At 39.2% G+C, this 24,061-nt stretch overlaps 1 protein-coding gene across 8 annotated transcripts in view; it reads left to right on the top strand.

Annotated features, from left to right (window-relative positions):
* Nucleotides 1-24,061, top strand: part of MAP2K5 (mitogen-activated protein kinase kinase 5) — a 260,015-nt gene that overhangs the window by 23,613 nt on the left and 212,341 nt on the right. For all 8 annotated transcript variants that reach the window (XR_010120698.1, XM_055278008.2, XM_055278010.2 and 5 more), the window contains exons 4-6: nt 14,463-14,532; nt 19,599-19,639; nt 20,552-20,619. Coding sequence is in view for 7 of the 8 variants with exons in the window: in XM_055278008.2 (XP_055133983.1) it covers nt 14,463-14,532; nt 19,599-19,639; nt 20,552-20,619 (179 nt within the window). In the remaining variant the exon portion in view is untranslated. The remainder of the gene's footprint in view (nt 1-14,462; nt 14,533-19,598; nt 19,640-20,551; nt 20,620-24,061) is intronic.

The following is a 24,061-nucleotide window of genomic DNA, read 5'->3' as shown; positions in this document are numbered from 1 at the left end:
TACAGCATATGCTTATTTTCTCAAATGCAGTGTTTAATTATTTTTGTGTTGTAGGAAAATATGATTACATAATCTTACATTACATGTCCTTTGTTTAAAAGTTTCTGAGATTTCTTGGGTCCACTTTTTTTTGTCTGAATAAAAGTCATCTATCTCATTGATGAGCTAATTTAAAAAAGTTTTTTGTGGAGATGGGGTCTTGCTTTGTTGTCCAGGTTGGTCTCAAACTCCTGGCCTCAAGTGGTCCTCCTGCCTCAGCCTCCCAAAGTGCTGGAATTACAGGCGTGAGCCAAGGTGCCTGGCCAGGTTGGCTGTCATTTTGATCTGTCTTGGTTCTTATCGTTGAAATTTAAGGAGAACCATTTGGACCTAACCTTACAGTAGGTTTTGGTTGGTAGTCCTCTTGATTACCAGCATGTTCCTACAAATTTGCATTGGTCTTTATTTTGTAGGTTCAATTTGGCTCTGAAGTTTGAGTCCAGGATTTGGTATAAAGGCATAGGGAAGATACTGACAGATTACCACTTTTTTATTGTTTTTTACAAAAAGCTTTTTTTTTCTTTTGTTTTTGGTTTTGTTTTGTTTTTGAGATGAAGTCTCACTCTGTTGCCTAGGCTGGAGTGCAGTAGCCTGATCTCGGCTCACTGCAACCTCCGCCTCCTGGGTTCAAGTGATTCTCATGCCTCAGCCTCCCAGGTAGCTGGGATTACAGGCGCCCACCACCATGCCCAGCTAACTTTTGTACTTTTTGGTAGAGATGGGATTTCGCGATATCGGCCAGGCTGGTCTCGAGCTCCTGATCTCAAGTGATCCGCTCACCTTGGCCTCCCAAAGTGCTGGGATTACAGGCATGAGCCACCACACCCGGCCAAAAGAGCTTAGTTTTTCATATAGAATTCAGTAAACCTGTGGTCACCTTAGTATTTCTTTAAAAGCCATATGTGGGAAAGCAAAAATAGAGGCACTTTTACCATTAGTCCTTTAATCATTCTTTTTCATTGATTACAAAGGTTAAGTAAATAAACAGCCTATATCTCTGCATAAGAATAAAAACAAATTTGCAACCTCTGAGTTGAAACTTGAAGAATTACTTTTTCGCCCTCTTGGATGCAAGCATTTTCTGGCTTTGGGCCAGTACAAGTGTACATTTTTATCAGTAATTTAAATAGATTTTTGTATTAGACCTGAAAATGTTGCCTTTTTAATTGAAAACTTATCAATTATTTAAATCGCCAGCAGCCTGAGGCTGTTAATTTTATGAGTGCCATAATAATGGCATACAGTGGTTTTTGATACATGTGACACATGGAATATTGTATTATGGTAAGGATTTGTCATGACAATAGGTTGTTGTGTGCTGTTAAATAATAACCAACATATTAAACCAAAGTCTGTTGACACATTAGTACCATTTTATGTAAGTTATTTAGAAGTTGTATTCTTTTCTTCATTAGATATATTTTTAAGAGATAATGAGAAGAAAACAAAGCTATAATAAATTGTCTTTTAAGAAAATGTAATTTGGTCTCCAAGGAGATATTTAATGTATTGAAAGAATTCAGCAGCCAAGTGTTATTACAGCACCATTGTGATAGCTGCTCTGTGTTTTGTTATGAGTTTGTGTTAATCAACAATCTGTTTTTATAGCATAGTTTCTTGTAAGTTATGTTTTTAGAATATTCCACTTCTGGGATCACGGCTTTTCCTCTGACACTATTGCATCTTTTTAATTCCTCCATAAAGTATTTTTTTAATTAGAATTTGAAATGCTTTATTAGAAAAAAAATACGACCTACATATTCTGAAAACTAAATACCTGATCATTGCTAATTAAATATTCCCTTAATGTAGTTTAAATTTTGTTGTTGTTCTCGTTTCCTCCTCTCATTTTCTAGAAAGATTGAAAATAGCGTGCTGCTTTTTTCCTTCCATTTTTTTGTGTTTGTTGTCTGGTAGTTCTATGGAGGCCCAGTTCTAGGAGGGGATTATTTTACTGTTAACCTCTTCTTTTGGGTGACCTTTCATTGAGAAATTCAGCCAATACATCTTGCTTTTTTAAGTAGATTTATATTTGTTTCTGCTAAATCCTGTGTCTAGAGATTTATTACACCTGGTTCTCTTAATATTGAGAGCCTTGTGTGAGTGGAACACAGTATTAACAAAAATAATTTTCATCATTTTGTCTGTTCTCCCTCTTTATATCATTTTTTCCCACATTGCCAGAAGAGTATGGCATATATTTTACTGTAATGCCTCCCATTATGAGACCTTGTATTATATTCAGTACAAGAGTCCTTGTATTTAAGTGAAGTGTAAGTATTCCCTTTGGTGTATTTGACCACCGTGTACCTTGTTAGACGTTGAGTACTATGAGGGAAAAATGCTTTTTGACCTGTGGAGCACCTTATAAATTGGGATATGATTGGCTTTATCCTAGTATACATAACTTGGAGATTGCCTCTAAAATCATGCAGTTACTCAAGTAGAGTTGGAAGGTAACCACAGAGGTTTTGTTCAACTCTGTCATTTTACAAATAAGGACATTGAGGCCCACAGAGAGTAGAAGATTCCGATATCAGTTGGAAGTCACATGGCTAATTAAAGGGAAGGCCTGGATACAGACTCTCAGTCTCTTTGCTCCTGGTTGTTTTAAATAAGGTTTTTGTTTTGGTATCTATTATAGTCCTGCTCAGCTTTGCAAATACTGCTTTTTCCTGAGTGTAAAAAATAATACTTATTACCAAAATGTCACTGTACTTGAGTTTGTAGAGAAATGTAAAAAATATTCTGTTGGCTGGGTGCAGTGGCTCACTCTTGTAATCCCAGCACTTTGGGAGGCTGAGGTGGGCAGATCATGAGGTCAGGAGATCGTGACCATCCTGACTAACACTGTGAAACCCCATTTCTACTAAAAATACAAAAAATTAGCCGGGCGTGGTGGCATGCGCCTGTAGTCCCAGCTACTCGGGAGGCTGAGGCAGGAGAATTGCTTGAACCTGGGAGGCAGAGGTTGCAGTGAGCCCAGATCGCACCACAGTACTCCAGCCTGGGCGACAGAGCAAGACTCTGTCTCAAAAAAACAAAACAAAACAAAACTCTGTGGGCATCTGAAGGTTTAAAGGTTTTGTCCTTACCTACAAGGCTGTGTTTTACCTTGTTTACCAAATTTGTTGTCCATTTAGAAGTTGAATATTTAATAGCATCAGGGCCTTAGCTATTAGGAAGTTTTCTTTAAAGAACAAAGAGGTTGGAAGCTCATTTTCCGCATAGTACTTTCAAACATGCTGCATGTTAAATAGGTTCTACTTTGAACTTAACTTTGCAGGTGGCAAAATCAGTTCAGCTTTCAATGAGTTGTTAGTCCCCTAATTCAATGCAATTTATCCAAACAACTGATTACACAGTATATTCTTCAGGCAAGGTGGAGAAATGGTGAAAAGAATGAGAAAGGGAAACTGAAGGAAATAAATTGTTTTGGGAATTTGTTTATTTACTCAAATAATGACATGCTCCAAGCTGTAAGTAAAGTTTTTGTTTTGTTTTCTTATCCTAGTCAAAAAAGAAAACTTTTTTCCAGAGACAGATTATTTTAATTCTCTTCTCTGTGTTGTTTGGAACCTTTGGATGCCTTTGAAATAGTGATAAAAGTGTAGTGACCTCTTTTAGCCCCTATTGTGATCTATCTTGGAGCCTGTTTGGTAGCAGGGAGCAGAAGCATATTCAAGTTTGCATCAGAACGAGGGATTTATTATGTGGCTCTTGGAAGCAAAGGAAAAGATAAGCACGAGCAGGCCTCAGTCTTGGTGGCACCGGGGCACTCTGGGGACCACTGGAATAGGAGGTTTGGACCACCAACCTTTTGTCATTTATATGGCTCTGCTCCCAGTTCAGTTCCATCTCTGTGGAGGGTTCCGCTTAGCCTATTTATAACAAAATGTCTCATTTGGCTTGCTGTCTGCATGGCCTGATAGTCCTGTTTTATTTAAGTGGCAGGTTCCCTGAAGTTACTATTAAAACTTCTACTTTAAGAGAAATAGCAGAATTGCTACAGCCTAAAAATCAGGTGAAAGGTCATTGTGGACACTACCTCAAGCTAACCAAGGTAATAACTCTGAAAGTTTCAGCTGAGAGAATCCCATAAATTTTGGGCCTGTTGCTGAATACAAATTTAAACTCCTTCTGCCAACACATATTACCTTAAACTTAGCCAATTTGAATTTCATCTGCTATTGGCTGCCCAAACTTCTATTAAGACCATCTGGAGCTCCTTAAAGTCCTTTATGGTTTTATCCAAATGGTGTTATCATTAAACTTGGCCAATTTGCTGTCATTTTCACTTTCAAGTCATTAATAAATACATCTGTCCAATAACATGAGCCTATAAATAGGGCCCAGAGTTGGTCCCTGTTGACCTTTGCGTTGTGATTTTCTTTCTCATCATCTAATCAATCTGTGACCATATGTGAACCCTCGGTCGAGTCTTTTAAGGAAGGACCCTCGGTCGAGTCTTTTAAGGAAGAACTTGTACACATTGTAGTCTCCTCATGACAGGAGCAATGAGTTATTGAGGATTCAGAGCCTGAAGCCAGGTAAGTAAATGTAGCTATTAATTTGGTATTCAAAATAGATTGGCTTCATATGTTATTTTTGACCACTGGGGCAGTTGTGTGCTTTGTGAGAGGTCAGCATCATAAAGAAAAAGCCTCTTAATGTAAAGTATGAGAAATAATTGAAAGAAGGAGTAACTAATGACACATCTGAGTAGAGTTATAATTGAATTTGTAGCCATTTGATAGAGTTAAGATTGTTGCGTTCTTCACTGGGAAAACTAATAAATTAACTATGGACTGCAAATAATTGGTTAGTTTATTGATTATTGCTGTAATTACTGACTGAGCTACATATAATAGGGTATACTTGCAGTATTGACAACAGGAATTTGAAAATTTTATCATTAGTATGAAAAAAACAGCATAAGTATTCCTTATAAGTGAAATACTGTACCAATTATGTTGTCTGTTAGGCATGCTAAGGAGAGTTTTGAGAAACTGTCTGGTTATAAATGTATGGAAGAATAATAAGTAGGCCTGGTATCCCCTCTGTACGTGAGACTTGCTGCTGAATAAGTTGGAAGGTATGACCAATGAGAGTTGTTACTATGTCTATATCAGTTCCTCTCTGGATTCTTCCTGTAAACATTTGTGCCGTGTCTGTAATGTGCTAGGCACTCTATGGCAGTGATTTCTCAGGTTTTTGAAGGCATAGTCCGTTTTGAAAATCTGTGGGAAGTTGTTTATTTTTGTCCCCCAGAAAATTCACATAATGCAGCATTTCACCAGCTTCAAGGATCTCCTAAAGCCCATATAGATCCCAGGTTAATACCTCTGGCATAAGAGGAAATAAAATATACAAGGCATGGTTCTTGCCCTTGTTGAGCTTCCAAAAGAGAAACGGTGTTCCCCACAATACCCATTTACTTTATTATTTATAGTACTGTAGTAATTGAGGGGAAGGGAGGGGATACTGACTCAACCTCAATAAACCAGTTAATTTCTATCACTGTACTTTGTCCAGATATCTCAGTGGCCTTGTTTTGTGGTTTCTGTGTCACCCTATTGTTGCGAACATGTTTCTTCTATGTACTCTTACTTGGAAATGAGAGATTCAAGGCACCATTTCCTATTTCAAGATTTTTTTTTCAAGTACTTTTTAAGAAGGTTTCCCATATACCAGCTCCTTTAATTTTGATCTTCTTAACATCTTTATAAGGTCAGCAAGGTAGATTTTTTCCCCATTTTTACAGCAGAAGATACAGAGGCATAAACAATTGTGTGCCTTTCTTGAGGTCACACAGCTAGTCAATAGAGAGCTGGGGCCTGAGGTCACTCACTTGCTGGTTTGTTTCCTCATTCATCCAATCAGTTTTTCATGTAGCAAATGTTTATTGGATATCAGTTCTCTGGCCAAGCGCTATGCAAGGTGGTGGGGGTGCAGTGAGCATACAGTTCATGCCCTCCAGGAGCTCATGGTCCAGTCAGGGAGATTAACAAAAAAGGAAACAGAGTTCAGTGTGGGAAGACAAGAAAAACTCATAATTACCAAGCGGAGTGATAAATGATATAATACACCTAAGCATTAAGTGCTCCATAAGCACAAGAAGTGTCTAATTTAGCTTTGGGGACCAAGAAGGCTTCCTGAAGAGGGCAGTGTCCAGGTGGAGTAAGTTAGGACAAGGGGACTAGGAAGGATGTTTGGGGCAGAAAGAACAGTGTGTTTAAAGAATGCCTGGTGAGTCAGTAGGAGCTGCCTGTGATTCAGTCTGTATGGACAGTGACGGGGGAGAGGGTGGGAGATGGGGCTTGGAGGAAGGTGGGTTAGACCATGGAGGGCCTTAGTTTGAGGGAACAGAGAAGTGACATGATCATATCTCATATTGTCAGAGGCATTTGAGCCATAGCAACTCTGTATTAATCTGTTTTCATACTGTTATCGGAAAGGGGTCCCAATCCAGACCCTAAGAGAGAGTTCTTGGATCTTGTGCAAGAAAGAATTCAGGGTGAGTCCACAGTGCAAAGTGAAAGTAAGTTTATTAAGAAAGTAAAGTGGTGAAAGAATAGCTACTCACTCCATAGAGTAGGACATTCCCAAAAGTAGGAGGATGAATGTGCCCACCCTAAGTATGATGTTTGTTTATGTATAGGATAAAAAAGGATCATGGGGAGATGTGCTCTGCTGCAAGGGTTTGTGATAAAGGATTCATTTTCTTAATTACTATATTTTGCAAGAATTGATATTATCTTTCTTTTTTTTTTTTTTTTTGAGACGGAGTCTTGCTCTGTTGCCCAGGCTGGAGTGCAGTGGTTCGATCTCGGCTCACTGCAAACTCACTTCCCGGATTCAAGCGATTCTCCTGCCTCAACCTCCTGAGTAGTTGGGACTACAGGCACCCGCCACCACGCCCAGCTAAGTTTTGTATTTTTAGTAGAGACGGAGTTTCACCATATTGGCCAGGCTGGTCTCGAACTTCTGACCTTGTGATCTGCCTGCCTCGGCCTGCCAAAGTGCTGGGATTACAGGCATGAGCCACCGTGCCTGGCCTGATATTATTATGTTTAAAGCAAAATTAGGAATGTTTCTGTTCTCAAGATATTAGGATATCAGGACATTCCTGAATCTGGGTATGTTTAGTAAACGTTATCAATCTGTTCCCTTAATCATAAACAGCTAGAGCCTAGGAATACCTAACTTCCTGGGAATGTAGCCCGGGAAGTCCCAGCCTCATTTTTCCTAGCCCTCACTCAGGATGGAGTTGCTGTGATTCAAATGCCTCTAACAACATTGCTATAAAGAGCTGTTTGAGACTGGGTAATTTATAAAGAAAAGAGGTTTAATTGACACAGTTCAGCATGGCTTGGGAGGCCTCAGGAAACTTACAATCATGGCAGAAGACAAAGGGGAAGCAAGTACTTTCTTCACAGGGTGGCAGGAGAGACAGTTGGGTAGAGGGTGGGGCGGGAGCTGCCACACATTTTTAAACCATCAGATCTCGTGAGAATCCACTCACTTTCATGAGAACAGCAACGGGGAAATCCACCCCCATGATCCAGTCATCTCTCACTGGACCCCTCCTCCAATTCGACATGAGATTTGTGGGCGGGGACACAAATCCAAACCATATCAGACTCCATCTTGAATAGAAGCTAGGTAAAATGAGGCTGAGACCTGTTGGGCTGCAGCCCCAGGAAGTTAGGCATTCTTAGTTACAGGATGTTTAGAGTTAAGGGAACAGATTAATAGCGTTTACCAAACAGACTCAGGACTTAACAGACCCAGGAAATGTCCTGATGTCCTGGTATCTTAAGAACAAAAGCATTCTGAGTTTTACCTTAAAGATAATATCTTTACATAATAATGTCTTCTTGTGGAAGGCAGTAGTTACACAAAGATGAACAATCCTGTGTCACCAGCCCTTGTAGTGCAGCGCATCTCCTCCATATGGTTTTTTGCTTTGTTATCTTACATATAAACAAGCATTGTATCTAAGGTGGATGTGTTCCTCCTCTTACTTTTGAGAACACCCAGCTCTGACTGGGTTTATTGGTGGAGCCATTCTTTTATTCCTTTACTTTCTTAATAAAGTTGCTTTCACTTTACTCTGTAGAATCACCCCAAAATTCTTGCACAACATCCAAGAACCCTCTCTTGGGGTATGGATAAGGATCCCTTTCTGATAACAGTATTTCTCAAGAGTGGCTTGGGGTAAAGAATCTATGAAGCATGGAAGCCACTTAGGGGGCTGTTCCCTGTGAAAGACAATGGTGGTCACAGGACTGGTGAGAAGTTAACAGATTTGAGAAGTGGGGAGGATGTCAAGTTAATAAAATTTAGTAGGCCGGGCATGGTGGTTCACGCCTGTAATCCCAGCACTTTGGGTGCCCAGGTGGGTGGATCACGTGAGGTCAGGAGTTTGAGACCAGCTTGGCCAACGTGGTGAAACCCCATCTCTACTAAAAATACAAAAATTAGCTAGGCATGGTGGTGGGCACTTGTAGTATCAGCTACTCAGGAGGCTGAGGCAGGAGAATCACTTGAACCCAGGAGGCGGAAGTTGTATTGAGCCAGGATTGCACCGTTGCACTCCAGCCTGGGTGACAGAGCAAGACTCCGTCTCAAAAACACAAAATAAGGCCAGGGGCGGTGGCTCACATCTGTAATCCCAGCACTTTGGGAGGCCGAGGTGGGCAAATCACGAGGTAAAGAGATCGAGACCATCCTGGCCAACATGGGGAAGCCCCGTCTCTACTAAAAATACAAAAATTAGCTGGGCATGGTGGCAGGTGCCTATAGTCCCAGCTACTCAGGAGGCTGAGACAGGAGAATCATTTGAACCTGGGAGGTGGAGGTTGCAGTGAGCTGAGATCGTACCACTGCACTCCAGTCTGGGCAACAGAGTGAGACTCCGTCTCAAAAAATAATAATAATAATAAAATACAATAAAATTTAGTGATTGAATATGGGGGAGAAGAGAAGAGAGATGGTTTGGATTACTTCCAGATTTCTGGTTTGGGAAACAGGGTCATAGTGATGGTATTTCCTGAGACCATAAACCCAGGCAGCAGAAGACAGGTCTAGGGTCTGATAGGGGATAGGAGAGGAAATCAGTTTTGGACCTGTTGAATTGGAGGAGGCTCTGCACAATCAACTGGTTATGTTTCAGAACTTAGGAGAGAAGTCTGGGCTGGAAATAAAGATTTGTGATTCATCAGCTCCTAATTAGTCTCAGTGATTCCTCTGGTAGTTGAAACTTTGAAGTGGCTGAAGTAACTTAAGGAGAGTGTAAAATGAGAAGGTTAATGAAAAACAGTGGGGAAAATCCTGCACTTACAGGAAACCGAATGGAGTGGTTGGAGAAGTAGGAAAACCCATGGAGGTGGCGGAGTTGGGGAGGGGAGTGGGGGGGTGGTTGTTGCCAAAGAAAGAGCCAGAGGTCACCCAGCTCACCCATCAGCACAGATGTCTTCACACTGCTTCGCCAGCCTCTGAAAGATCAGAGGATATAACCTAACCTGCACAGGGTGTGAGCGAAGCCACAGCTCTCCACCAGCTCAGCAGTCTACCAGATAACCCTGCCTATTTAGGTAAATGTTTTGAGGTATGAGAAATATGAGATAACCTACTTCTTAACTTGTAAGCAGTAAATATACATTTTATGCCCCGAGTGCATGGCATGGCCTAGAATGAAAGGAGTAATTTTTTTTTGTTTGTTTACTGATGAAACCATTTGCTTCATCTGTTAGAGGTGATGATACTTACAGAATAGGATAGGATTGTAATAAACTAAGTGAATAAACGTAGATATGTAGTACTGAGCCTAACACACATAGGTATCCAATGAGTGAGGGTTAGTTCTCTCCCTCTATCTCTATCTCTGTCTCTGTTTTCTCTTCTTTTTTTCTTTCTCTTTTTTTTTCTTTTTTTGAGGTGGAGTCTTGCCGTGTCGCCCAGACTGGAGTACAATGGCACGATCTCGGCTCACTGCAGCCTCTGCCTCCTGGGTTCAAACAATTCTCCTGTCTCAGCCTCCTGAGTAGCTGGGATTACAGGTGCACACCACCACACCCGGCTAATTTTTGTATTTTTAGTAGAGACAGGGTTTAACCATGTTGGCCAGGCTGGTCTTGAACTCCTGACCTCAGGTGATCTGCCTGCCTTGGCCTTCCAAAGCGCTGGGATTACAGGCATGAGCCACTGCTCCCGTCCTTCTCTCTTTCTTAATAGAAAATTTGTGCCTCATAAACTTAAACTGTGCTGTTTTGGAACTATGGCAGATTTCCATGAAGAAAAAAATGTAATTGTTGATTGAATTGTGCCATTAGCATTAGAATTAGATTTATAACAAATATGAACACTGTAGTAAACTTGCAAACAAAACAAAGCAAAAAATTGTACTTGTTATTCCCTTGTTGAATCTGGGCGTTTCAAATTAATTAGATTTTTGGTAACTATGCTAAACTTTGTCACATCCTTATTAAAATGGCTGAGGAATTTTGAAGAACAGCTTGGAGGGACTCTGAAACTAATCTAAGTCTAGTACTGGAGATTCCATTAGCAATTGCAAAACTGATTAATCTTTTACCCAGTTAGCTTATTGATTATCGCTGCAGTTACTGCATGTAACAGATTATGCAAGGGGTAACAGGAGAAAACACATTTTATAACTGCTGCTGATGTATTCAGTTTGGACACAATATTTCGTACTCTATATAATTATTTCTGCACTTTTAAGTGCTGCAACACTTCTCAGATAGAAAGTTTGCTTAATATTGTTTCAATATGAGGAGGTGTACTTTTAAATTTCTTAACTAATAATGCATTACAGTTTACCAAGTGCCTTCACTAATTTTATTGCTGCAGTTTAATTTTTGAGCCTCACAGTAACCCTATATATTAGGGTAAATATTTTTACGCTCATTTGGAGGAAACTAATGTTTAATAAAGTTAAATGTCTTCCTGAAGGCTACACAAGTTAATGAGTGGCAGACTCAGGATTCAACCCCATTTCAATCAGTAAATATTTATTAAACACCTACTATGTGCAGAGCTTTGTGTTAGGGCTAATAAATGCCAGGATAAGATTATAGACCTGAAGATGAAGTTATTTGGATAACTTGAAGTAATATTATGAAGGTTACTTTGTTACATTTCTGTCCAAGCTATTATGTTCAGTATCTTGGTGTACAAGGTTTAGGGGTGTTTTTTTGGTCATTGCTGTTTGTTTCTTTGTTTTTTTCTTTTCTTTTGGTTTTGGTCATTACTGCTTATTTTATCACTATTTAGAACACAATTGGAAGAGAATCCCTTTAAAGGAAGAATATATAGAAATGACACTGATAGATCCAGATCTAAAAACAATTTATTGGCCGTGTGCGGTGGCTCACGCCTGTAATCCCAGCACTTTGGGAGGCCAAGGCAGGTGGATCACCTGAGGTCAGGAGTTTGAGACCAGCCTGGCCAACATGGTGAAACCCCATCTCTATTAAAAATACAAAAATTAGCTGGGCATGGTGATGGGCGCCTGTAATCCCAGCTACTTCGGAGGCTGAGGCAGGAGAATTGCTTGAACCTGGGAGGTGTAGATTGCAGTGAGCCAAGATTGTGCCACTGTACTCTAGCCTGGGTGACAGAGCAAGACTCTGTCTCAAAAAAAAAGAAAACCCCAATTTGTTTTGCAGTTTATTAGTTGCTGTCTTCTCTGTTTTCCCACGTGAGCCTCACAGCTATCCTCTGGGTAGATCCCATCTTGATTTTACAAATGAGTAACATGAGGCATAGTGAGCATTTCGTCATGGAGGTCACGTGCTTGGAGACAACAGTTAGTGATGAAGCTCCTGGGTTTGAGCCCTCTGATTCCTTCATGTGCCTTGCTCATCTCACTGAGCAGCATGGACCTGGTGGCCGGTCAGGACTGCTCTGTGCTAAGAGGTACCATGCATGGCCCTGCATTTTATCCTTATCCCATGGGGAATGCTCCGTAGGCAATAGCCTGAGTTTCTAGGCCTAGTGCCTTGTTGGTGGCTGTTCCTCAGGGGCCAGTTGTGTAGGGCCCACACTGTGGTTTTGATTACCTCCCTTTACAGCATGTCCTTGATGGTGAATTACTTTGCTATGTGGAGCATAAGCTTCTCTGTTAATACAGACACAGATCAAATGCAGTAGTCCAGCAGGAGAAAATATACTTGGATTTAGAGGAAATATAAAAAACAAAAAACACAACCTAACTACTCGCTTTAGAGAAACTGTTAGGTGACATACTTGGTATCATTACTGTGACTGTGTTAATCGTAGTACAGAAAGATGTTTATAGATGGCTTAAAAATTCTCACAATGATTATTAAAGTGTATATAGTTTGCCAGTTGATTTGGCACAGACCTAAAATGAAAGGAAAACCATTTTTATTTATTTATTTATTCTGTGAGGTAAATAAATAGAGCTGGAAAACAGGTCAATTTCATGCATGCAAGGTTTTATAGTAGGAAAAAAATGCATTGCACCTGTTCTGACCCTTTACATTTGAGGTTATTTGTTTTCAAACTTGACCCCAAGCACCAGTTTTAGACATCTCTATAATTAACTCAGATAAAGCATAAGGATATTTTATTTGTCTTGATTTCTAGGACAATGGCAAAGTAGTAACTGAAATTACTAGCCTATTGTACATAGCAGTTAGTTAAAGAAAAGCATTAACTATAGGAGAACACTGCCACTGCTGTTGTCTTGTATCAGTACAAAAAGGCAGTAATTTTTTTGACAGCCACTGATTGGAAAGTTGCTTGCAGCCTTCCAGAAGCAAGGGGGTACATGCTGTGGATCAATAACCGGCAAATTTCCCATTAAAAAGAATACCTGAGCAATGTTCCAAATAGCCACTGGCATCTTAATTTTCCATGGAAACCTCAAATACTTGTGTGCTGAGGACAAGTCATTTTCGGACAATTTTTCCAGACTACTTGTTAACAGTTATTGCTGTCCCAAAAGGTTGACAGCTTACATGATTGATATTTCATTTACTTGTCATCACTGTTTGAGTAATGGCAAGTGCTGTATTTCTGTGGTTTTAAGGAACAGAATCTCCTGAAAGACATTTGCCTTAGTATTTATTCCAGAGAGTATTTCACATGTTTATGCTGTATGTATATAAGTTTTTATGTCTGTAGAAGGAGAGAATCTCTTCCTTTACAGTTTGAAACCCTTTGGAGAGCTGGGTACACTTATGTCAGTCCATGGCTATCCAACATCCACCTCCACTTTATTTGTTATTAGTGCAAACAGCCTTAGATGTATTAATTTGTGATTCCTAAAATGATGGGCATTTTATAGCTCCCCTTTATCTTCAAGAGGAAAAAAAAAACCTTGCTCTTGTAATAATTTTAATGTACATAAAAGCAATAGGAAGATATATGTGATATCTTCTAAAAAAATAAACTTCTAAAGAATGTCAGCAAACAATGGTAATCAAGGAGGGATTTCCTAAACATATAGTATTTAAATAATATGCACATGTTTTTAATATAGAAACAGTGAGGATGAAAAGGATGTTCTGCTCTTTGACAGCCCCTCAAAACGTAAAATCAGCAGTTTTCATTGTGGATATTTTTCCACCAGGAGCATCAGTTTGTTATTTGTTGAGCATTATAAGACGTGAGAGCACAGAAGCCATCTCCAAGTTAGGTGGACATATGCTCACAAATTAGCATATTGAAAAAAGTGGTAATCAAACCACAGTACCACCTACTGAATAATTTCTGTTTACTAAGGAGTGTGAAAGCTTTTTCACTTAGAACTTTATTTTTTGTGTGCAGGATTTTACAGTGCAGTTTGATCCGTACTAAAGTGTTTATAAGGCTAAAGCATAAAAGGTATGTTTGTTTGAAACTAGGCTACCTTTTCATCATGTTAATCCTGTCATCTTTGGATGGGTCATATTTTGTTTGCTATTTCCACAGTCTCTGTGATTTAGATTTCCATTATCTGTGCATTTTATACACAAATTGAATAATGTTTGATTAACTGGCATGTAGGTCCAAGCCCGATGTGAAGCTTCTTCATTTTGCTTTGCAAAATCCAGGGAAAAAGAGCAAGAGGCAATTTGGGAAATTCCACTGAAATGCTTTGTGTCATCTAAATATATATCATTTTCAAATATTTCTTAAATACTAATATAAAGTCTTAATCAACACTTTTACTCTTAAAGATAAATGCCAGGGTGAAGGCTAACACACTGGACTTTCAATCCTAAATATTCACTATAGTCATTTTGATGTGCCAGTAGGGGAAAAGTATTCTCAAGGCTGATATGTATATACTAGCAATTTACAAAAGTACTGTGAATTAAACAACCCATAAGTGTCTGTTCCAGTATTCATACATTACTGAGTAATCTCTTTCTATAATCTCTTTGCAGTATTATTCCACAATAATGGAACAGCAAGTAAATGGACAGTTAATAGAGCCTCTGCAGATATTTCCAAGAGGTAATGTTGAGCAAATTCTAATCAACAATGATTATTTCAGTAAACTGTTTCATCAACAGTTATGTTTCCAAAGGTTTAAATGCACATAACATGATGTTTAGCTCTTAATTCGAAAAACAAAAGAAGTATTCATTATCGTGGGATTGCAGGCTATATTATAGTTATGGCAGATAAAATATCTAATTTACTAGAGTAAATTAAACTAACTAGATTGTTTTTTGTTTTTGAAGTACATACATTAGCTTAAAGAACTCTTTGGGGGGCCACATGGTTTCTAAACCAAGGCAAATAAATGACTTTAATTCTGGATATTTATAAATTGTGGCCCATGATGGTGGCCAAAGCTGCTATTGAGGAGAAAGCTTTCAGCTAGTACAGAAGCTAAGATTTACTGAGGTGTTAGGAGAGAAATTTTGGTGGAATGTTTGGTATCTGGTTTTTTGAGGAGGTATTTTCTAAATAATTGAAATTCTTCATAAATGGAAATTTGATTATCTCCAAAAATATGAGCTGATGAGAGTAAGTTTCAATGAATCACTTGGTCAGATAATTTTCTTTTTCCCTTTTAGGTTTGGCAGTACTATCCTTGTATCAGATATGATTGTTCAACCGTGTATAAATGTTCCCTCAAAATTTGAATAATGGTGAAAAAGAACAGTTTAATTATATAAACCATTAAGTCTTTCACCCGTTATACATTGCCCCACTTGGAATCCATGTTTTCTAACTAATGGAACAGATAAGGAAATTCTCTAAGTAACCCTTCTAGAAATAACTTAATTGAAATAATTAAAAGTTAAACTTACCTTCGTTAACTGATACTGTACAAATAATCATGGCATGAGTTTTCCAATTAAACATTCTAGACTTTCATTACCTGTAACTCTCTGAAGTTTGAATGGCTCAATTAACCAGTAGGCTCCTATTTGCACTGATAAAGTCTCCAAAGGCAGCTGGCTTGGCCAACCCACAAGAAGATCTGGGTTCAAGAATAATACTGCTCTTCTAGCATATGTGTGGGCAGCAGAATCAGGAGTGCTTAGTATATTACTAATAACTTATTAAAGTGCTAAGTAAGTACAGTTGGGCTATTTAAGGCCAGTGATAGTCCAAAACAAGGATTGTGATTAATCCACTTCTGTTGTACTTGAAGAATAAGCACCAAAACAGAAAAAAAGAAAAAAGAAATGTTGCTATTTCTGTTTATTAGTCCAATGATTAGGATGTAGATTATTTCTTTTTTTTTTTTTTTTTTTTTTTTTTTTTTGAGACAGAGTCTCGCTCTGCCACCAGGCTGGAGTGCAGTGGTGCAATCTCGGCTCACTGTAACCTCTGACTCCCTGGTTCAAGCGATTCTCCTGCCTCAGCCCCCTGAGTAGCTGGGATTACAGGCTCGTGTCACCACACCCAGCTAATTTTTGTATTTTTAGTAGAGACAGGGTTTCACCATGTTGGCCAGGATGGTCTTGATCTCCTGACCTCATGATCCGCTCCACTTGGCCTCCCAAAGTGCTGGGATTACAGGCATGAGCCACCGCGCCCAGCCAGGAGGTAGATTATTTCTTAATGTTTGCAGTGACTGGAGAATTTGGGCAAGTTTCAAAATTCTTCACAAGGAGTAGTATTTTACAAACTGAAAATTTCCATTAACCTCTATTGGCATTATAGCTCTGCCATAGAAAACCCTAATTGCAGTATTCTGGAGAAATATACTTCCAGGCAGGGCACAGTGGTTCATGCCTGTAATCCCAGCACTTTGGGAAGCTGAGGCAGGTGGATTGCTTGAGCTCAAGAGTTTGAGACCAGCCTGGGCAACATGTCAAAACCCTGTCTCTAACAAAAAAATACAAAAATTAGCCAGGTGTGGCGGCACACTCCTGTTGTCCCAGCTACTTGGTGGGCTGAGGTGGGAGGATGGCTTGAGCCCAAGAGTTTGAGGCTACAGTGAGTCATGTTTGTGCCACTGTACTCCAGCCTGAGTGACAGAGCAATACCTTGTCTCAAAAACAACAACAACAAAAAAAACACACACTTCCAACGTTGTGGGTCTTCATTTGTCTCTAAAAAATTTTTTTTAGTTATCTTCATCCAAATTCTTTTCAAGTTTTGTTTGTTTTCTTTCCTTTTGTGAGAAGTCCTGTCATTCTCACTGTTCATCGCATTATGCTTCTTCCCATGATAATCACAACCATTTTTAGATGTCTGCTCTGTTAAGGCATTAATATTGCTTTACGCATCATCATCTGTAATCCTCCTGATAGTTCTGCCTATTAGGTATTATTGCTTCCAATTTATGGATGAGAATATTGAGATTCAGAGAGGTTAAGTAACTTCAGAGTCACACAGCTTACAAGTGCTTACTATGCCCTTAGAGTAAGAATTTCATTTAAATTATAATTGATTAAAATGGAAAGGCATATATCTCAAAATGTAATTAGAGTGTGCATGGGAGTAGTTTGGAGGGCTTGTTTTGGAGTGGAGAGGAGTACATTATGGGGAGAGGATACTTAAAGGAGGAAATTATATGAGATGTCATTGTCACATGTAGTCTTAGCATAAAACCCACTAGGCTGCAATAAATTGTTAAACATAGCTTTCTAAGCCAAATTTAAATATTTCAGAATATGAGACTGTCTTTTTATTTCTGTGTTTTTTTAATATGCTATGGTATAATTGTTTCTAGTTTTTGGTAGTCTTTTGCTTTTTGCTACCTGTCTACATCAAATGTACATTTTATCATATGTAGATAAGTGAAATTACACAAATTTACATAATCGACTTGTAGACATACTGGGTATATTTCCTGTGTCTACCTAGTTGGTTAGAGGCCCTCAGATCTTAAATTTTATGGTTAGGCCCCATGTTAAAAAGAATCTTTATACTGAACAAGTAGGAAGGATAGGAGAAAATGATTGTTTCCTTATTTATTTGTTTATTTATTTATTTATTTATTTTGGAGGCAGAGTCTCACTCTGTCACCCAGGCTGGAGTGCAGTACGTGCTTACTGCAGCCTTTATCTTCCCAGGCTGAAGCAGTTCTCCCGCCTCAGCTCCTGAGTAGCTAGGGCTACAGGCATGTGCCACCACGCTGGGCAATTTTTTTTTATTTTTTAATAGAGACAAGGTATCACAATGTTGCCCAGGCTGGTGTCAAACTCCGGAGCTCAAGCAATCCTCCCACCACCACCTCTCCAAGTGCTGGGATGAAAGGCATGAGCCACCATGCCTGGCCATAATTCTGATCTAATAACATATTCTCTTCATTCCAAGTAGCACAGTTGCCTTGGATAGTAACTCCCAGGTCATGGCTAAGTCCTCTCCATTGTTAAAAGATATGTTAAATATTAATAAGTGAGAACATTGACTAGCTTTGTAGTAATTCCTGACCCGGTAACTTTAGGAAATAAGAGGTTACTGGGTTTTTTGACTGCTGTTTACATCTCCAGTTATAAAAGTTTGAGAAGTCAATTGAGGAGTGAGGCAGATGTTAAGGTTAGAGATAAGAGTTGATGTTTGTCTCTGATTCCTTGGCTAGCCACTTTGTTTAAATGAAATTTATGAACGCACTGCTTACTTCAGTGGAAATATTTTGAAGTGTTGTCTTAGGAAGTATTGATGGTCCCTCAAGGACCAGGCATCAAATGCATGTGACTGTAGTTCAAAAGGTTAATTTCCATTTTAAGGAAAGAAGATTTTGAGTCTTAATTTTAATGCATTTTAGAAAGGCAAGTAAAAACATTTTGTCATGGTTTAGATATATTTTCTAGGAAAAATAACATAATAAATTTGAGTATATTTGAAATATACAAAATGAAAGCAACTGCAGTGTTTTGTAATTATTACCCATATCTTCTCCTTTTTTTTTTTTTTTTTTTGAGACAGAGTCTCACTGTGTCGCCTAGGCTGGAGTGCAGTGGCGCGAACTCAGCTCACTGCAAGCTCGGCCTCCTGGGTTCATGACATTCTCCTGCCTCACGACATTCTCCTGCCTCAGCCTCCCGAGTAGCTGGGACTACAGGCGCCCGCCACCATGCCCAGCTAATTTTTTGTATTTTAGGTAGAGACGGGGTTTCACCATATTGGCCAGGATGGTCTTGATCTCTTCACCTCATGATCAGCCCACCTCAGCCTCCCAAAGTGCTGGGATTACAGGCGTGAGCCACTGCGCCCAGTCATTACCCACATCTTATTATTGAACAGCTCTATTTCTTATTGTCAGAAACAGGAAAACGACATGTACATCTGAGAGAGGAGCAAAAAATAATTTAAAAAAATCAAATTAATTCGTCCCCAAACAATCAAAATTGACGGCCCCTTAACATACAATTTGTAGGGCACTATAGTTTTCAAATAGAAGTAGTTTATAACATGGGCAGGAGGCTTTTGTATTTTTAACATTTGTTGAAGAAGCATTTGCTGAACTGGAAAAGTACTAACTTGTAACTCAAGATGGTGTCAGGAAATTAATATTCTTTTTTCCTGGCACTGCCTTATCTCTAGGACTAAATCTTAGCATATGTCAAGATTTGCAAGAAATGTAATAAAATTAGTTATATATCTGTATTTTAATACATTTGACTGCTTATGGCTGTGCAAAGTAGTATTCAAACTAGAACGTTCCATCGTAGAATCCCTAGCAATCTTTTTGGCATTAAAAGATCCTTTTCTCACCCCTCTTGCCCACAAAAAAAAATCCTTTAGTTCTTTTCAAAGTAGTTTAAGTGATAGCAGATATACAATGTAATAGAATGAGGACAGATTGCAGAAATTTGAATTATGAAAGGAATCTAATCATTTTAGCTCAGTTAACTTGATTTTTATATGTTTTAAGCAGAAATTGGAATTTATATGAGGTGGTGTCAGAAAGCTCTTTGCATTTATAAATGCTCACTCCTGCAAGTTAAAACCCTGGTTCATAATTCCCACTTTGGGTCTTGGGAGCCACTTTTCAATCATTTCTCTCTGCTAATTTTGGTGTCACCCTCATTTCTTTTTAAACGATTCATTTTGAGCAAATTTGTAAATGGCCCTGATGTATTCTACAATTTAGTCAATTACTGTTTCAGCCTGCAAGCCTCCTGGGGAACGGAACATACATGGCCTGAAGGTACGAATTTCAATAATTGTTTCAGTAAAGTTAGATGGATTTGTAATGCTATGTTCCACTTATTGAAATGTCAAATAAAACTGCACTTTCTCAAGCTCTGACAAGCGATTCTTTTATTTTTTTTAAATGGGAGGTGGAGGGAGATTCATCTGTAGTATTTGCTCAGTATGTGTATATATTTGCATACTGGGGGTTTGGTACTGTATTTTAAATTATTTGGAATTGTTTTGTTGGTCAGTGTCTTCAGGATAATCCTAAGTGCTGGTATCTACAAGATTTTAATAAGAATATAGACTTCATTTCAGTGATTAATTAAGCACATAAGCATATTGCACATGGAATACCCTCTCGACATATTTATGCTAGAAACATATATCTAGTTAATGTCTTTTCATTCTGTGTATTTTGAATTCTGGATTTCTGTTTAGGGCTTCATATCTGAAAGAAAAGCTGGCTTTTGTATTAGGCTCAAATATTTCATAATTAATTATTTGGACCTCATTTTTTAGTGAATAAGAAACATTCTACATACAGTGTTCCGCTTGTTTGCAGAGCTAGAAGGATATAACTTGAGGTTCACTACTAACCCCTGGGTATATTCTTAATGTACCTTTTGAACATACTGTTTTTATATGTATTCTAGACAGTGAGTTGGATTTTCAAACTGTTTATCTCTCCTTTTTCATCACTGTTTAAGTATTTAATGGAATAATGACAGGAATAGAATATTATGTAATGTGCGGGTTATACGGTTTTGTAACCTATATACTGAATAGACTCCAACTGTGGGTCTGTCTAGCAACAAGCTAATTAACCTTCATAGTGAAATGAGAAATTTGTGGCAAATTATAGGTTAATTAGAACTGTGTCCTCAGAACACAAGACTGATCAAGATTCTTTCTTTGCTTATAGGTGAATACTCGGGCCGTACCCTCTCAACACAGCAGCCCAGCAGTCTCAGATTCACTTCCAAGCAATAGGTGCGAGCAAGCAAGTAAAGTGTGCCCTTGATGTGATTTATCTACAGAGTTGGGGTGGGGTGGGGAAGAAGCTAGAAAGAAATTTGACCAGTTAGATAACCTAGCTCCATATTGACCAAAGAGAAAGGACCTCATATGGAAAGATGAATGTTTAGATTTAGACTGAGTGCTGAGAAGGCTGTCTGGGGACAGTGACGTTTCTGTTTTGGCCTGAAGGATGAGAAGTACATCAAGAAGCAGAGAAGGGCGTTTCAGATGGAGGGAAGAGAGTAGGTGAAGGCCCTGAGGTGGAGAAGGAGCTCAGCATGTTTGTGAATAGGCCAGTTTGGCACAGGGAGGGGTGCTAGATTGGGGAAGAGAGTTGGAGAGAGGAGATGAGAGAGCAATAGGAGTGATAGGAGCTAAGGAGGTAGACAGGGCTTATCATGCGGGGCCTCGTAGGCCCTATAATGTTTGAATTTTCCTCTTGGTGCACTGGCGAGCAGTTAGAGGGCTTTTAGTAGGAGAGGGATGTGGCCAGCCCTAAGTTTTTAAAAGATCCTCTGCCTGTGGTGTGGCGAATGAGCAGAAGCTCCCATCTAATCCTGCCCTCCTTTGATGTTTGACTCCCTACTCCTTGCCAAATGGTCATCAAACCTCTTACTGAACATCCCTGTCGAAGGAATGCACTTTATCAACCAATGCAGCTCCTTCCCTTTTTTATTCAGCTACATCTCAGAAGGCTCTTTTTTGTGAGCTGAGATTTGTCTTTCTATAGTACCCACTCATAACGTTTTAGTTAAGCCCTCAGAACGTGGTTGTTCCCTCTTCCAGGTCAACAGCTCTTCCAGTCGTCTTCCCTCCAAACACAGTTCTAGATTTTCTGTCTCAGTAAATTCTCCCACATCCAGTCCATTGCTAACTCCAGATAACTTGTTAGTCCTCCTTCACTGCTTCCTAGGCCTCCCTCAGTGCCACACCCTGTCAGTCCCCACACTTGTGGGTTCTACCTTCTGAGTAGCTCTGTGTCTTTCTACTCACCAGCGTCCCTGCTGCTGTGTGGGTAGTTCCAGCTCTCCACATCACTGCCACAGCCTCCTGAGAGTCTACTCCCTCCGTTCTTGCCCCATTCAGCCCCTCCTCCACCCTGCAGCTGGAGCCATCTTGCCAGTGCACAGTCCTGAGCTGAAGTCATTCCCAACTTTAAAACCTTCACTGCTCTTCATGCTTTCAAGATGAAGTGTAACCTCCACAGCAGGTGTGCAGTGGCCCTTCACATATGGATGCTCTGTGTACTCCAGCTTGCTGGCCCGCCTCTGCACTCCATCCCACCTGACATTCCAGCTTTCTGATGAACACATAGTGCCCTGAATGGATCACTTTCTTCTCTCTACTGGGCCTGCACATTTTCGTTTCTTTTCAACCCCACCTTGACCTTCAGTCTGGCTAACCTTGGTTATCTTTGAGGACTAAATTATCTTCTTCTGAGAACTGTCCCTGATTACTACCCATCTCCCAGTGCACACCAGGGACCTCTCTAGGAATTCCTATGATGCCCCCTTGCTTCCTTGTATTGTAGCAGTGAGCACATTGTATTATAATCACCCCTGTCCTCCAGTAGATTCTATACTACTTGAGGGCAGTGACTGTAGCATATTCATTGACAAAGTTCCAATTCCCAGCATGATGCTTGCCACATAGGTTATTGTCAATCATGTTTGAATGAATGAATGCATGAATGTATGTATGAATTACTTGTATTTCTTTTACATCTTACCTCTGGACTAAATTCTCCCAGCTCTTTCATCTTTCTGATACGACATTATTTCTAGTCCCCTCATCCTTTACTCTTCTTTGGATATCTCAGTGTCTCTCTTCAGGTGTCGTACTCAAGTTACAGTTGTAACACATTTAAATTTTAAAATGTTTTTATTTTATTACTTCTTTAGAGATGGGATCTCGCTCTGTTGTCCAAGTTAGAGTGCAGTGGCACAATCACAGCTCGCTGCAGCCTTGACCTCCTGGGCTCAAGTGGTCCTTCCACCTCAGCCTTCCGAGTAGCTGGGACTACAGGCTTGCACCACAATGCCTAAGTGGTTTTTATTTTATTTTATTTTTTTATTTTTATTTTGTAGAGACGGGGTCTGTCTGTGCTGCCTAGGCTAGTCTCAAACTCCTGGCTCAAGCAATTTTCTCACTTTGGCCTCCCAAAGGGCTGTGATTACAGTCATGAGCCACCACAGCTGGCCTTAAAATGTTTTTAAAAGTGATTTTTGGATAGCTTAGGTCACCATGAACACACCGATGAATGAAATATTGAGTAAAGTGAGTCACAAAGAAATTTCCAGGATATAATTTTTTCTTTTTCTTTTCTTTTTAACCAGACAAAGTTGATAGCCAGATACTAGCATAATGAATGAAACAGTATTTTCCTGTATTACTCTCAAAGCATGGGTTGTTTTTTCTTTTGCCTTAGGTGAATGCCTGTTTATTAAACTGAGTTTACTAATCCACATGGTGTTCCTAGGCCATAATTACTGAATTCAAGTCCCACTGCCAAGGCAAGGCCTTTCCTAAACTACTTAGCTTTCTCCTTCTGTAAATTAGGATGATTAAACTTTCCATCTATCTACTGCTGGTGTTAGAAAGACTGATGAAGCTGTATTAGGAATCATGTTTTATTTCTTGGATGAAAGGCATTTTATAAATGCAATGAATCAAAATGTTATTAATTCAAGTTTATAACATAATGGAATATCTATGTAGAAACCTTGCCTGGGCTTTTTTGGTTATTTGTGTCTTTACAATAATTGGAACTATCAAACTGGGAGTCATTTGTGGGAAAACTAGGATCTGAATGTTTCCCAGAAAAAAGTGTGTGTGTGTGTGTGTGTGTGTGTGTGTGTGTAAGAGAGAGACGGACTTCGAGCAAGATCTGTATCTTAGAGGTCTGTATTTTAGTATCCTTTATAAATTAGGGATAATAACTATACCTAAAGTATAGTTATTATAAGGATTAAATTAGGATAATAAGCATTTAGCACAATGCCTAGCACATGGTCATCACTTGATAAATAGCAGCTGCTATTATTATGTTAACTGGACTGATTTTAGGCAGCTGTGTATTTTTTCCATCTATGTTTCAGCTTTCATCCTATTCTACAAAATTGTTAATTGCCACTTTAGTGCATCGATTCTTAGATGTGGTAGGACATTAAAGTCAAGAACCCTTGGATGAAGACATACTTTATAAAATCTAGGAAAATAGGAACTCAGGCTCCATAGTTTACATTTGACCATAGCAAAAGTTTAAGATGTATTTAGAAAGAAGAGTAATTATAACTTGAAGTGGTAAAGTGTGATCAAACTTGAAGTCTGAGATTCTCTCAAATGTAACCTATTAAAGGTACCAAATGGAATATGTGTATTTCATATTAGGTCTTGAGTCCTTTCTCTTTTTTTC

Source organism: Symphalangus syndactylus, chromosome 5 (genome assembly GCF_028878055.3).
Source record: "Symphalangus syndactylus isolate Jambi chromosome 5, NHGRI_mSymSyn1-v2.1_pri, whole genome shotgun sequence".
In the NCBI taxonomy this organism is placed as follows: Eukaryota; Metazoa; Chordata; class Mammalia; order Primates; family Hylobatidae; genus Symphalangus; species Symphalangus syndactylus.
Note: the sequence above shows the minus strand (reverse complement) of the source record. Positions and strands in the feature narration are given on the sequence as shown.